Source organism: Sapajus apella, unplaced genomic scaffold (assembly GCF_009761245.1).
Source record: "Sapajus apella isolate SASKATOON/1434 unplaced genomic scaffold, GSC_monkey_1.0 scaffold19, whole genome shotgun sequence".
Lineage (NCBI taxonomy): Eukaryota > Metazoa > Chordata > Mammalia > Primates > Cebidae > Sapajus > Sapajus apella.
The window spans coordinates 3715548-3732413 of NW_022436959.1; the positions used below are offsets into that span (position 1 = coordinate 3715548).

At 39.8% G+C, this 16866-nt stretch overlaps 1 protein-coding gene across 1 annotated transcript in view; it reads right to left on the reverse strand.

Moving 5' to 3' along the window:
- BMPER (BMP binding endothelial regulator) overlaps positions 1-16866 on the reverse strand; it is a 237154-nt gene that overhangs the window by 70897 nt on the left and 149391 nt on the right. The window contains exon 12 of the mRNA XM_032286821.1: positions 5339-5668. Coding sequence (XP_032142712.1) covers positions 5339-5668 — 330 coding nt within the window. The remainder of the gene's footprint in view (positions 1-5338; positions 5669-16866) is intronic.

Genomic DNA, 16866 nt, shown 5'->3' on the forward strand with positions numbered 1-16866 from the left:
GAACTCTGTACAAGTGAATGCAAGTGGCCACCTGTGGCATGGACACCAAGAAACATCTACAGTGGATCAATGTGTATTTCGGCCCTGGGACTTCTCCTTATTCACTGTCTCTGTCTCCAAAGAATGGCGCCCACAGAGGAAGCCTCTTTTTAACAGAATGGTCTCTGCCCCCTTTCCCCCATGTACGTATGTTCTGGTTTTGTTTGTTTGTTTGAGGTGGAGTCTTGCTCTGTCACCCAGGCTGGAGTGCAGTGGCACGATCTCGGCTCACTGCAACCTCCACCTTGTGGGTTCAAGCAATTCTCCTGCCTCAGCCTCCAAGGAGCTGGGATTACAGGTGCAAACCACCACACTCAGCTAATTTTTTTGTGTCTTAGTAGAGATGGGGTTTCACCACGTTGCCCAGGCTGGTCTCAAACTCCTGAGCTCAGGCAATCCACCCACCTTGGCCTCCTGCAGTGCTAGGATTACAGGCATGAGCCATTGTGCCCAGTTGTGTGTATTTTTTTTTAAATCTTTCCTCTTGTGATCCTGACAAAAACATTTTTCATTTTGCCTGCTTTGAGGTGCTGGAAAGTGCAAAATGACTTTCCTCCTAAAAGCCTTTGGTTTTGTTCCTGAAAGACCAAGATTAAGCTGATGAGCAAATGTTCAGAAGTTGGAAGATGAGGTGGTAATGGGACAGGAGAAACAGTGGGAGGGAGCAGGGGAGGGAAGAGAGAGAGGATCTTGTCTAGATATGAAATTGGCATAAGGCAGCAACATCGGGGTGATGTGTGGAAGATCAGGAAGAAATACCCAGAGGTAAGACTCTTAAGCCAATATACTCTAAGCTTGGATACAGTCAAAGAGGAGAGAAGGCTGACAGCATTCCTATGAGTAGGTCACACAACTGTCACAAGAGTTACTTCAAAGAGAAATACTGGTAGAATAACCTGTGGTCTAAAACTGGACTTCTCAAGAAATAAATGGAAAGACCCCTAAGGAAATCACTCTATGGCCAATGGTAGAAATAGAAGCATGCTTAGACCAAAGAAAATTTAAGAGATTTCTTGACTGAGAGAAGAGCCTGAGTTCAGAAAAGAAATTAAATAGACTTAGATAAAGAAGAAGGAGAGTCATAGGAAAGTCTCTTTGGGAAATACTTTGATAAGGAGAAGACAGTGATGGGACCAGGTATGAGAGAAGGGACATGCTGCTAGAAACCCAAAGACCAGGCTGACCTCCCATGTGGATCTCTGTGAGAAAACTGTCAACTCTGTCAACCACAACTATCAAAGAAAATGAATTCTATTTCTTCATACTCTATCATCTAACACATCATCTAGCACACAGTATGTACTCAGTAAATAAATGAATTACTCTGGTAACCTTGATACACTGAATCTGTGAAGCCAAAGACACTGTAAGTTTCATGCTCATCAAGATACTGAAACAACCATTTTGAAAGAAGACAAGCAAACTATAAGGTGATTTGTAACACACTCTGTCAGGTATTGAAGAAACTTGACCTCACAAGCCTGTAGCCAGGCATCTGCCCAGCAAGAAAAATGAGGGGAGAAAATCAATTCCATACAAAGTTTAACTTTTACAGCATAATTCTGAAGGTTTTCCACGTTGCAAAATTTTCCAAACTACAAATCTCTTTCCTAGACAGCAGGCAAATACTGTTCTTCTAAGCACCACAAATGGTTGAGAATGTACACCCCAGGGAGTTCCAAAGTCTTTACTACTGACAATGATATACTCAATTTGAGACTTTGGACAACTGAGTTCATGGGAATTCAACTCACAGTGAATGACTGTGTTCTTTCTTTGCAGTGGATTGGTGGTCCATACACTTTGAAAGATGCAGATTGTCGTTTTTCCAGTAAACCCTTCTCAAAACTCGTGATATCTCTCCTAAAACACGATCCCCAAAGTAAGAGAATAATTTATAATTCACTCTACTGTCTTCCTCTTTCTCCATGTTACTATAACATTAAGAAGATTTTTCACAGACTAATGCTAGGCTTCACATTGTGAAGGGATGAATTATTCTACTACAGAAGCCTTTGTCTTGCTATATCATTTACATATGAGTTTGCATGGATATTTTTACACTCTACATGAGCAGAATCCATACAAAGTAGATTACAGTAGTGAAAGGAAAAAAAAAACCTTAATAAGTTATCATTGAGGGAATTGTTCTTCCAAATAATATTTTAAATAGGCATCTTATGAGATTTAAACATCATGGAAGGGTTTGAGAGGCTGGGCACAGTCCTTCCTGCAGCTGGGATGAGTTTCTCCATTCTCTGCATGGGAAATTGGGTAGAAATAACTGGCAGAATCAGAAGGCTAAAGCTGAAGCATATGTCTCATCTGGGGATGCAAGCAGCAGCCACATTCCTTCCACTGCAGGAAGGGCCATCCAATTTTCCCTTCTTACCAGTGAATGCTTTACCAACTTGTTCTTCCCCTTTCATATGTGTGACCTGGCTCCAGACCACTAGTTGGGTTTTTTTGCGGTTGTTGTTTAATATTGTGGATATTGTTGTTTTGCATTGTTTATTTTCTGGTTGTTATTGTTGCTTTTGCTGTTGTCCACTGAAAGGAGAGAGGAGGTGCAAAAAGGAGAGAAGAGGTGCAAAATTTGTAGCTATACCATAGCGAGGTTTACAAATTGATTAGTTTTTCTATTCAGATTCTACACCAAAGAAAGGGCAAGGTAGTCTACATTCTCTGGGTTCACCAAGCGTAAAGCTCTACCAAAAATAAAGTAAAAAGCCATGTTCCCCATGTGCTAATGCTTTCAGGTACATGTGATTTAATTCTTTCGGGTAAAGCTGATGAAGTGAGCAGATGGCAGAAAGGAAATATTTTTAAATTATTTGCTAAGTGTCCAAAGTTGGGGTGGAGGTGTGTGTTGAAAGTGGGCAATGCTCTCTCGAGCTACTAAGCCTTGTCCTACCCCCCTTGTTATATTAGCTAAGCAACTATAGCCTAATTCCACCCAAGCTTCACAGCCACCTGTGCTACCCTGCCAAATGATCCCATCGTAAGTGAGAAGTACATAAACCGAAGGGTGGAAGAGCCATTCCTCCCCAACTCCCATCGTCCAGCTGCAGGCCTGATTTAAGTTGCTATTTTGAAGAAAGTACCCTTTGATCACATGAGCTTATAATTTTTTTAAAAATCTATGGAAGGACACTCAAAGGAAATGCTATAATATTTTAAATAGATAATCCATAGGTGGTAAAAAAGAAAATATCCCTAAAGGGTAGCTCAAACTGAGACGGATAAACCAGGGTGGAAAACACTATTGTCTGGAAATAGAATTGTTTCATTCAGAGAGTAAGTGTAAAGCAAGTTCAATGCCCAGAGGAATAGAAATCTTCTCTAGGAAGCAGAGGGCTTGTGAGATTCGTGTGCTACAGGAAATTGTTCAGCTGGGTATTGAGTGCCATGAAAATGACTTGCATCGTGGAAAGAGAGATGGAAAAAAAAAATTTTAAATGTAAAACTGAGTTCAAGGCATAGAACAGTTAAAGTCACTAATCTAATCATGGCATTTAGGATCTGTTAGTATTCTCTTAGCAGCCTCATTCTTTTGCTCATTTTTATAACCTGGAATCTTTGTAAAGAGTACATTTATTCCATAAGGTTGTGTCAGCTGTGAATGAAACAATATTGAACCTTTTAGGCTGTTAGTAATCTTCCTCTTTCTCCATGTTACTGTAAGATTTACCTCAAGATTTCTTTGAGAACCAGGCTGTGGTTGACTAGTAATTTCCATATCAGTAGAATCTATTGTGTTCAGCTAGCTTGCAAATAGTCAAGGTGCTTTTAATTAGTGCTGTGTAATAATGGGTCATCTTAGGCACACTTTACAGGGAGCCATAAAACGTTGCCTCCTTGAAAGGAATGACTTGGGGCCTACATTTACAGAGTGCCACATCTTTTGGATATAATAGCAGGTGTGTGAATTTTCTAAGCAGGACTAATCCCTCTAAACTTGAATGAGTAGACCTCTCACAACTGTGAAATAAAGAATAGAAATCTTTCCCCCTTGATAAAATGTTCCAGTACATTAATACTTAACATTCTGTCACTGAAAACATGTTATACTCTCTAACTAAAAGCTCCTTGTGCTGCTTCTTGGTTTCTCGCCTTTGCTTAGCTAAGCTGGCATTTCATAAGCTCAAATCAACTGATCAAAATACATTTTGGCTCGAATTGAAGCAATTACCAGGGTTCTGAAGGTATGGTAGAAACAGTCTCTATAGTCCCTGAAAAGTGCCTGCTTTATCAGATGTTTCATTGCCTAAAGAAATGGGGACCAAATTGACACTTTCACATTTGTTAAATTCTTATCAACGCAAACAGCAAGAGATAACTGATTTCCTTAAAAGTATCATGCTTTAAAAAAAATAGAGTATGCCAGAGGAAAGGCAGTGCAATATCCAACTGACAAAAGATATGTATTAACCAAAGGTACCACAGAAGGAACCATACATGATATAACAAAATATGAAAATGAGCTGAAATGATGCTCTGGGGCTGCTACTGAAGAACTGAGTTCTGCTTCTAAAATGCCTTTCTTAGGTAACAAATAACAGACAAGAATTTGAGCCTCATAGACCACTGGCAGTCAAAAATAGTTTGGCCCAAGGGGGAATATACCAGCTCTTGGAGTAGAAAGGCAGAGACCAGTGAGTCTACAGCACCGTGGGCTGCTGAGAGAGAGGGGGCCTGGGTGACACAGAACAGCCACGTCGGATATGGCTACTCCTGCATACCAGAGTCTGCAAGAACAAGCCCTTCTGCTGTGGACATTTACGTTTCTTTTGAGCATCACTGATACTAAGCCGTTTGCTTTTGAGGACTCCACTGCAAAGTCTTGGACAGACGCTAACACAGTAACATTATTTCTCACAGATGTGAAACTGCACATAGCTGGCTGAGCTGGGTGGCACTGACAATTGCAAGCTGGGCATCGATGGCCTAAAAGAGCAACAAAACTTGAGAGAGGGGTTATGTGGAGAGTACAACTGCTACTTTTAGGCAGAGGATGGAAAGGTCCTGGATGTGAGAAGATTGCAAGGCTGATGGGACTGGCATCCAACTGCACGACTCCATATGGTGCAAATGTCTCCAGCTGTTTGTGGCATCTTCAGGATGTGCCTTCCCTGTGAGTGGGGGGTGATGAGGCAAGTCCCACAGTTGGAACCTGGCTCTGCCTTGGGTATTTCCTCGGAGGAAGAACTACATCTCCTGAGCACTCTAACCGAGCAGTGCTGCTGAGATGGTAAGTGAGGCGGAGGTTAGAGCAAGAGGGAGGCCACAGACGCCCCACCTGCTTTGGTGGTCACTTTCAAGAGGTAGCCATCCAGGTCGATGTGGAAGTGCGGCGTGCGGCAGGGGAGCGCGATGCGCGAGCCGTTCCAGCGCACGGTGAGGTGCTGCTGCAGGCTGACCCTGCTCTCGCCCAGCACCAGCTCCACCGACTTGGTCCACGAGAAGGAGCGCGTCCGGCGGGCGTCGTTCTTCACCAGCACCTGGAAGGGCGAGGCAGGGGAGGAGCAGTCTTTTGTCAAAACGTACTGACACGTCCCCTGAAAGTTAAATGTCCGACCGTCAAAAGTGTTGTAGTGGGGATCTCCAAACACCGTGCAAACGCCGGGCTCTGCGGAGGAGTGAGAGACAAAATCCGGGTCACAATCCAAGGCAAGGATTCACAGAGAAATCAGGGGCACCTGCCGGGTAAGGGAGGGCCTTAGCAGAGATGCACTAAGGGAAATCAATTAAAAAAAAAAAAGTGGTCGTTTTTAAAGGTTTGTGCCAAACCTCATAGAATACTCATAGAATACTTCTGGTGCTTTTATACTTGAAAGTTATTTAAACACCTCTGAAGTTTCAAAGCATACCTATTTTGTAGCCTTGGTGTGCTTCCATGGTCTAAACGTAAGGAATGAAGAAACTGAACTGAGATAAGAACTGGCCTTACTGCATCATCCACACACACAAGAGCAAAGTCAGTATATAAATAAACAAAGGGCAGCAACATAAATGATAATACCCCAAGACATTAGCATGATTTTCATTTAACTAATTCAAAAAAATTAGACACACTTTATGCTAAATGTTTCCCATGTTCTTAAGGAAAACTGTGATATTCAATACCCATGTATTACCTAGGACAGGTCAATAGAATTGCCAAACAGATACATGTTTAATAGTGTCAGGAAACAAATTACTGATAATATTTACAGATAGTCTTTACATGTTTTCTAGAAATTCCCATATTTTGATCTAAGAACCAAGATCAAAAATGGGATAAAAAATAAGCTACAAAATGTAATTTAATACAGTTAAGAAATTCCAATAGAGTCATCATTCTGAAATATAATTAATTCAAATGCTTATGAGATCAAAGTAAAATTTTACACTTTGGGGCTGCCCAAAGATTTTTATAGAAAAGTAAATATTGTTTCTTTTTTAAAACAAAACTTGGCGTTGGTATGTTCTGCATGTCAATGTATCTTATCTGTTTTCAAAAAGGCATGAAACAACCAGGAAATGAGGAATCCATTTAGAGATATTAGCCCAAATAATTTTTTTAAAAAATCTGTAATAACAAGCACAATTTCCAGTCAAGACTAGAATAATCACCAGGTCAAGAATAATGGCCAGAATAAAAAGTACCAGGTCAAGAATAAGAAAATGTCATACAAGTAATTGCTCAGAATATCTAAGGGAAGGATTGAGTCAAGACAGAAGAAGGATGTGCCAACTGATCTGATAGGACAAACGGGATCCAACGCAAACATTTGCTTTTAATTTCTAAAGTGTTTGGAGAGTAATGTTGCTTTATGTTATGATATATTATGTCATTTTATATGTTAATTTCATATGATTCCATACAAAGCACATACATTTGGAATTTAATAAATTACTTTCTTGTTCTAAACCAGTGTTCCTTGTCAATATTTAATAAAGACTATAAAAGAAAAAGTTTCGGCATTTATGAGAATTTCAATGAATAAATACTTTAAAGAATATATAAAAGGCACTCCTCGGGGTGGAGGGTGAAAGAAGTAAGTGGGAGAGACACAATTTGAAAGCTCAGTGGTAATACTCGAATTTATCCTCCCTCTCTGTTCCTTTCTTCTCCTTTTCTTGGTTGCTTTTTCTTCTGACCCCAGTTTTATACCATGTGTTGCTTCACATTTTATTCTCTCCCCACCTTCCTGATTCTGTATCTCCTCAACTAGTTTCCACTTATCTAACGTCTTCATATTGCACTTACGAGTCCTTTCTCCATGTGATTACTTCCAAAATCATCCTATCCCACATTTCCCCCACATTCTCTCTCCCTGGCCATGAAAATGTCACCTTTTGGTTGACAGAGAACAAGGCAGTTATTTGGGACTCCAAGTGGCATCTGGAGAATGATAGCTCAGAAGTAATACCAACATGTGCCACAAAAAGGAATACATAGTAACCTGAAAACCAGATGCATCCAATCCAAGAGAAGGACTTTTCCAGGTACCTAACTCCACCTTTTCAGCAAGAGCGCCCAGACCAACCAATATTTTTGAGCTTTTGAGCATGCAACAGATGGACCTCAGCTTGGAAGGCCACAGCACTTCCTAAAATTTTGAAATTATACCCCTGAGGAAGTCCATTCTCAATGGGGGGCAGGCACAGGGAATGCCCATGCCTGATGCCCACACTTTCCTGTGGCAATCTTCTTTCTCCTTGTACCAGGGACAACAATTACATTAAAATTATCATCAATCAAAGCACTAATAACTAACATTTGCAGAACTCATCACACACCCTAACACTCTTCCACATGCCTGCTTATCATGGATGTATTATCAGAAAGTTGGTATTTAGATTGTCTCCCAGATTAAACAAACAGCTAAGCACTTTGTAGTAGAATCCATAAAATGAACTATGAATGGTCTAGTCACTGAAAAAGTTTGTAAATAATCTTTGTAACTGAGGAAATGCTTACGGCATGTTAAGTGAAAAATCGAAAACAAAACTCTATGTACAAGATAATCTTAACCATGTTAAAATAAATACACAAACCTCCCCCCACCAAAACATACACACCCCAAAATTGAAAATAGTGGTTATTCCTTGGTGGAAGAACCAAAAAGGACACGATTTTCTTTCTTATGTTTTTCTGTTTTTGACTTGTTATTTTTTGTTTTGTTTTTAGGAGTCAAACTGTGGGTACTTGTAGATAAGGCCAATTACATGACAAAGCAAGTCCTCATAGAAGCAACAGATCTACTGCCTCAAATGACCCTGGGGAAGCCTGAGATTGCTCATAGCTGGGCAGGAAGCAATGAAGAACATCCAGGGAGACTCTGGGCAAGGGAAATCATGTGTGTACGGGGCTGTCAGGAAAGATATTTTTCAGGAGGCCCTAACTTACGGAAGGGAAGGGTTTGGAAATCAGGATGATTTTTCTATGTGACATCCATATCAAAGAGGCCAAAAAAATATCCTGACTGTGAAGATGCCTGAGAATTATGTGTTGTATTTGGGGACATTTGTATCATGAGCTAAAATAATTTTGAAACCTTGGCCCTTTTTCCTGGCACCTCAAGATTCCTATGCCAGATCCCGCCAGGCGCAGTGAACACATGCACTAGAGAATGTCTGCAAGTGAGAATTCTCAGTATTACAAGAATCTGCCTGGCTGCAAAAGGAAAAGGCTTAAGAACAGAGCACTTAGGGGACAAAAATGAACCTAGCATCCTCACATAATTTTTTTCCAATGGACCCAGAAAAATAAGCTTCAGTCCAACATGTCCAGATGTCCGGTCACACTCTTTTGGAAAGCTTGGTGTGACAGGAGCAGGGAGGGAGGCTACAGAAACAGACCATCCTGAAACTAACCTTGTTTGAATATGCATAAGTCAGAGGATGGAGAGAAAGTTACCAGCTTATCACTGGTGGCACATTTTTTCATAGTCTTGTAGGTCAAATCATTAGATCTCATTTTTGTGTTGAGTTATTTTCAACACATGAATACAAATGCACAGGTAAAGCGGGAGAAAAAGATCAGAAGTGTACAAAACCGGATAAGAGTGTGTGTTTTTTCTCTAAGGTAATAGAAGTACGTGTGGCATTTCTTCTTTCTTGTTTATGTGTATTTGCGTTATTATTTACACTTACATTTCATTGTTTACAAAGACTGTATACTTTTGGAGTAGATAGTTGCTTTAAAAGTTTTAAAAATACTGGATTAAGGCATATCACTTTGATGTCCCATACCTTAGTAAGATTGCTATAAGAAATAAGAGAGTCACACTGCCTCTGAAATTATAGCAAGATACTGTTCTCCTAACCACATCAGGTACATTTATTTACGCTGTGGACATATTTATTCTAATGAAATCCCTTTCTTCTGAGAGCAGTGTCTATTTTCAAAACATCTGTCAAAGAAAATTAAGGGAAAATTATACAATCACGTTATAAAAAAAATAAGAAATTGAGCAAACTCTAACCCTACTCCCCCCAAACACAACAAAACAAAAACATAAAAACATAAGGAAGGGGGAAAAAAGCATTATTCATGCTTCTGCCACCAAGAAACAGCCAGTTTATAATTTTGTGCATGTATTTATTTGAACATAGTTAAGATAATCTTGTACATGAAATTTGATTTTCTATTTTTTACTTTACATGTCATAAGAGTCTCCAGTCTTTAAAATGTTTTTCACTTTGAAAGCATAGAATGGAACTTCTATCCTCAGTCCATTACTTTGGCAAAAAGAGCAGTCTCTCCAACTCATCATACTTTGCTACTACATGGATCGCTGCATTTCCAAAAATAATGCTCTAACCTTAAGGAAGCCTAAACCTTTTCAGCTCAAACTTCAGGGAAACAGGCCCCATAGGATTCTGGGGTCTCTGTGTCATGCAGGGAATCCAGGGAACCCCAGAAAAGTAAATGTCGTGATGATGCCAAGCTTGGGTGAAGAATCAAGAAAGGCCATCTAGGCTCTGCCTGAACAGTGATAGAGGCCTCTGGCAAAAAGAGGCTGTGGTGTGACCCAGAAGGACCCGGACGTCTGCTTTCAGGAGCCCCTTGCCTTGCACAGAATGTCACTGACAGCTGTTGGCCCACAAGAGACATAAGGGTCAACACATGATCCACCAAATGGCACCTGGGTGCCTATAAAATTTAACATACTTGGCCTCTTAAATGGGAAACAATCTAACACCTATGGGAATGGGGGTGGAAAAGAGAGGAGTAGGTCACTTTCTACCAACCTATAATCCACCAGAAATAGTAATCGATCTGTACATTAAAAAACTCATTTGAAGAAATATTGTGTAGGTACACTGTTAACTGTTATGAATTTGCTTTCAGATAGTTTCCATAATTCCATGAGCTCACCAACTTGAAACAAAACAGCAAACAAAGGAAACAGTTCCTAACTACAAGATCTCATCGAAAACACATCCAAACCCACAGCCAGGGCTACCGTCCAGGCCTCTGCCATGGAGTCCAGTGCTGCCGCCCTCACCTGGGTCCTGCAGTGGCCAGTGCCTGCCCAGCAGTCCCCCACAATTCACAGCACACATACCCTTCAGCTCTCGGCCCAATGCCAGCTTCCCACAGCAACGCCCCTGGTGCCTCAGCCAAAGTCGTCTATTTCCTCTAAATTCCAAAAGCAAAATTGACCACATAGCCCAGATGTTCTGGGACAGTCTTAATCTCAAATACTCTATCTTGTAGTCACACTATGTTTTTCTTTTTAGGGGTCAAAAATATGGTGTACCAAACTCATAGCCTGCTTATAAATCATTTTCTTCCTTAGCTTATAGTTTTTACGTATTCTTAACTCCTAAGCCAGACCTTAAACTCCTTATGTGTAAGTTTTATGTGTACTCCTCAGTGCCTGGCACACTGCCGTGTATACAGGAGGGTCTAAGGATAGTCATGCACCTCATAATGACATTTCCATCAACAACAAACCACATGAGTGACAGTGGTCCCGTAATATTATTATACTGTATTTTTACTGTAGCTTTTCTATGTTTGGATGTATTTAGATACAAAAATACTTGCCATTGTGTTATCATTGCTTACAGTGTTTGTACTGTACAGGTTTGTAGCCTAGGAGCAATAGTGTGTGCTATTTAGCCTAGGTATGTGTAAGTGCACTCTGTGATGTTCAACAGCAAAATCACCTAATGATGCACTTTTCATAATATATTCCTACCATTAAGCAACACATAATGGTATATATGTAATACATGGATTCATTTTTTAATTACTCTAAAAGTATTATGGTATAACACATATCATATATCTCATGTATCAATAAATATTTGTTGAATGAATGAGTTAATTAATTTGAGAACACATTTTGGTGAAAAAACATTGCTCACACTGAACTTACTAAAATAATTAAGTGGAATGACACATACAGCTGGTAACCAAAAGAGTTGTGCCTACTCAATTAACTGAATAATGAATGAATGTTCTCAGAACAAAGAGACTATTAGGAAAAAATTTTGTAAAGTCAGGAACATTATGGGAGAACTATGTCTGATACCAAGAAAGCTAGCTGAGAAATTTAACTCTATGGAAGCCCAATCTCTCCATTTGAATAGAGATAAGCTACCCCACCAAAAATTACTGTCAAAATCAAAAAGCTAAATGAGAATCAGAACGACATGAGAAAAATACTTACCTCTAATGCCTAATGTGACCAAGAGTGATAGCCAGAATAATTGCCCCCAAACATGTCCACGTCCTAATGCCCAGAATCTGTAACTGTTATTTACATGGCAAGAAGGAATTAAATTTGCAAATGGAATTAAGGTTGCTAATCAGCTGACCCAAGAAGGGAGCTTCTGAAAGGGGTGAATGTATTCACAAGGGCCCTTAGAGAAAGAGGAAGGCAGATGCATGGGCCTTATAGTGTGAAAGGGAATCAACCTACTGTTTACAAGTTTGAAGCAGGAGGAATTGGTCAGGAGCCAAGGAATGCGGGCAACTTTCAGAAGCTGGAAAAGGGGCAAAGAAAAAGAATTCTCTCCCCTAAGGCACTCAGAAGGAACACAGCCCTGCTCACACCTTGATTTTAGCAAACTGAGACCCTTTTCAGACTTCTGACCTCCAGAACTGTAAGACAATACATTTGTGCTGTATTAAGCCAGTAAGTGAGTGGTAATTTGTCATCTGCAGCCATGGGTAACTAGTACACTTAGCAACAGCCAACATGGCTAGTATAAAATAACTAGTGTCTGCCAAGTACCATGTCAGATGCTTTCCGTATTTTCAGTATTCCCTTTCATCCTTACTATCCCCTTCCATCCTCACTATGTCTGTACACATTGTATATTCATACCCTAATTTTTTAGCAATGAGTTTGAAGCAGTTGCCTTGTTGCCCATGGTGACTTGGCCAATAGTTGTAAAAGTGGAATCCAACCCAAGCCACTGTGGCTTCAACACCATTTCTTTTCCCACAGCATCTTGGAAACTTGTTAACTAGCTGAGGTCACAGAGCTCTTTGAGAATCTGAAGAAATGTGTAGACACTCATATCGTCTCAAATGTAGAGGCTCATAGATACCCTGTTAAAAGACTGATCAGTACTGTCCTAGGAGTCTGGGAGGTTCAGATTAAGAACGCCTAACTAGAAGTTAATTATAAATGACAGTATATGATTCTCTTATATAATGTGTTTCTATTTCATTTCCCCAACTACATTAAATGTTTCTGAGCTCAGGGTCTGTATCAGCTTTTTATTCATGTCCTTCAGAGCACCTTCCAGAATGTCATGTTAATACGTAGTTCATACAGAAGATTCATTTTTGCCAGTCTCACTATCCAAGATCTGACCTTAAAATTTCTTCTCTATTTAAAACAAAAGTTTTTATTTATCAATTGAGAGAGCTTCATATCTGAGCTAAAGAGTTGGGTTTCACATCTCCATGTTAATCTGGCTTCCAGCTTTAAAGCCCCCTTGGAACTTTGCAGACATTAAGCATATAACTGCCTTAAAGAGTCTTGTGTTTGAATCCTAATTTTGCCACTTAAGGCTTATAAAATCATGCACAAACTACCTACATAACTTCAATTTGTTCACCTATATTATGAGTCTAAGAGCAATTACCTTGCAGGGTGATTACAAAGATAGAGATAGCATTGCAAAGGTGCCAAGAACATAAGAGATGCTCAGAGTAGTCATTATTCATTTCCTTATTATAAATGTTATGCAAATCTAGCAAATAGTTATCTACTGCTGGCTAAAAAAGGGTTGAATAAGATGGTAACAAACTTAGAATGTATAGATTTGTTGAAAAGACAATGTAAATTGAGGTAGTCTATAAAACACATAAAATATAGATTTAAGGCTAGAATGAAGCCTTCTAGGCCAAATGTGTAGACACATATTTGTAAGAATGTTAATGAAGTCAAGGACATAGATAAGACAGCAGCTTAAACATGAAATGCAGGAGGCCAATTGGACCAGAGGGTGCAGCTGCTTCAGGAGATGCAAGAAACCCAAGTTGCCTAAATAAATTGGCCTGAGATTTATTGCCAGCCTAAGGAGTTTAATGTGTTCCAAAGAACCAACATTTCTTGATATGTTTCCTATGAAACATCAATACTGCCTGTTGCTCTGCCAAAATAAGTAGAAATTAAAATAAAATTTAAAAAAGCTCTGCCACTCAAATTAGTTTCGGAGGTGCTCTATACTCCATCAGCCTCCTTCAGCACGCACACCAGCATATTAAGGGCTCTGAGAATTCCGCAGTAAGGAAACACATTCAAGTTTACTTGACCCAGCATTTCCTGAGTTTATTTAATCACGGAACCTTGTTTTGAAAATATTACTCATTACTATCCCTCAGCACTAGTGTTTTATAAAACAAACTCTGGGAAACCGTGAGAGACCAGTGAAGGAAGTTGGCATAGGTTTCCAAGAAAGCCATTTGGGTTCTGACAAGGGTGTGCAAAAAGGGGTGAAGGAGAAGAAAGACAGAGGTTACGTGCAGGCAACAGGATGAGGGTCCAGCTGCCATGGGAATGGCAAGGAAATTATTTATTTGAAAAACATCACAAAGAGACAATCATGCAGATCTGATGATTGATTAGCAACATGGGGGAGAAATGCCAAAAGTATGAGAAATAACATCAAGGCTCAAAACTTGTGCAGCTGGGATATGGGGGTGCCAGAATTCAGTCAACAATAGGGATGGGAAACAGCCATTAGCCCCTCCATCCAAGTCCCAGATCAAATAATTGAGGGAATCAAAGGTAGAAACTATTAACAAAAATCAAATGCAATACTTTAAAAGAAGAATGTGCTCTCCAAGAAGCTGAGAAGCTGAGATCTACCATATAAGCATCTTGTTAAGAAGTAATATGTTAAGGACCTTGAAGCTTAAACAAATCCGAATCCAGAATGAGAAAGTAACTACAGAAGGGGCATGATGGTGGGTTTACAAGATGAAAAAGCAAAAAGTAAAACAATGATACTTGCACTAAAGAAGGAGACAGGAAGTCAGAGAAGAAGGGTGGAGCAATGAGTGAGGGCAAAGAGTACTAATGTGGAAGGGAACTGTGAGAAGGAGAAAGAAGGATAGCACTCATGAATATGAATTTCACATCAAAGGGCCATACATAGCACAGCTAATGAGTCATCTCTCCATACTCCCAGCAAAGGTTACAACTGAAGTTTTGTAACCCAAGAGACTGAAGAAGTTAAAGTGACCTCATAAATGTAAGTACATTTTTAAAAGATGAGTAGATACAACCGCTGGTAAGTAGACACCGCTAGTCATGTAAAAGAAAGAAATTGACAAACTTCATATCTATTTGCAAGTGAACCTCCAAAATGAATAAAAATGTAATCAATATAGAACAGAGAATAGTGCATAAAAGTTTGGGCTTTGGAGTCTCGTCAGCCAGTATATTAGCTGACTTCAAACTATTTAATTTCTCTCACCCTCAAACTAACAAGGGCTTCTAATTCATAGGAATGTGGTAAGGATTAAATGGCAAAAGGCATAGAGAGCATTTATCACAATACTTGACTGATATGGACTAATGTTCAATAAGTCGCTGGTAGTTACAGGTGCAATTGCAGAGGCAGCAGAAGTAGCAATTTTTGTTGCTTTTATTTTGCTCATAGATGTGACCTCCAGAGAGGAATAAATCTGCCTCAGCTCTGTATACAGTAATGTATAATTCATTATACAGTACTATCCATCAGGTGTATTTTTTGAGTTTCACAGTTTGGAGTTTCTACTGTTCATTTGTTTTGTCATTTAGCTGTATTTTAGGTGTGTCATTACCAAGGAGTTTCTGTCACACCTACCCTTAGTCAAAACTGGATACCTGCAACTTTCCCGAGATTCAACATGGCAGCCTTGACTAAACCGTACCAGATGTCTAATAATGAATTCACATATCTTTTTATACATAAAATGCATTCTTTCAAAATTAAGCAAGAAACTAGCTTTTAATTGAATTATGTCATAATGCTACATCTATATTAAAAATAACTTTTCTAACCAAAAATCTAGGGAGACCTGCAGAATGAATATTGTGTTAGGAAATTTTTTAAAATATGCAAGTCCTCATCCCAGCTCTTTCAATTAGCACTGCTGTGAGTCTCAGCTTCCTCACCTGTGAAGTGAGAGGTCTGACTTCATATCAAGATCCCTTCACTTGTTAAATTTTCTGAGGCTAAAATGGTGATGAGCCCCAGAGGCAGAGCAACTCTGCTCTTACTCATTCCTAGTGGAAATTATATACGGAGTTATTTCAAGTTTAAAACTATATGTACTTAAAAAGAAACTTTGGGGAGACCTTCACTTGACCCCAGTAACTTGAGTTTACCAAGAGAAAAAAAAAATAAACTGGAAAAAGGAGTAGACGTGGAAAACAAACAAAGAAATGGAAAACCAAGCCAGTTTGATTCGTCAGTGACCTCCGAGCATATCAACCACCACTTCTCTGTACTGGAGCAGAAAGATGGAGGTGCCACGGTAGAAGAAAGCCTGGGGGCTTGAGTCTCCATTTCCACCGAAGTGTGGTTGGAGGGACAACACTGTTCATTGGAAATTCTCTTAAGGTCCTTCTCCAATCTCCAATTCTTACAGGTTGTAAAGCCTTCCAGACCTTGTCTTCCCCTTCTTAACTTCAACTGGTTATCAAACTGTACAAAATGACAAGGAAGCTAAGGGAAGTAATTCTTCTGGGCCAAGCTCTCAGGCCAACTGCCCGGTTGGAATTCAGGCTCCACAACTACTTTGAGCATCCTTCTTAACCTCGAAGCCTCAGTTCCCTCAACTGTAAGATGGAGCTAATAGCACTGTTTGACCATAAGATGGCTGTGATAATCAAATGAAATCAAATGAGATCACCCAAGATGGTGTTTAGAGACAGCAGATGCCAAATAATTATTAGCTGCTGCTGCTGGTGGTGATACTACTGTTACTATTGCTGTTATTGTTACCTAAGGATGATGATGGTGGTGATTGTTAATTCATCAAATACTTATCAAGGACTTACTGATTATTCACACCCTGTGGAACTGACAATAGGTGACGGAGAAAGGTGATTCCTAATAATTTCAGTCTCATTCAACTCTGTATAATTTACAGCAAGAAAAATTAAAGTAACAGTATCCCTTAGAGCAGAACAGCATATAAAACAGAAAACAAACTGATTTCCTCATGCTCCTTCCAGTGCCACTTATACAAGTGTGGGATCTCCCAGCCACCATGTGTGGTACTGTGGGTTTTATTTGCCACTCCTGTCTGCTGTTTGGGCCTGAGGAGCAGCATCAAGCCTGACTCCAGATGCTGGAGCAGAAACTACAGTGGCC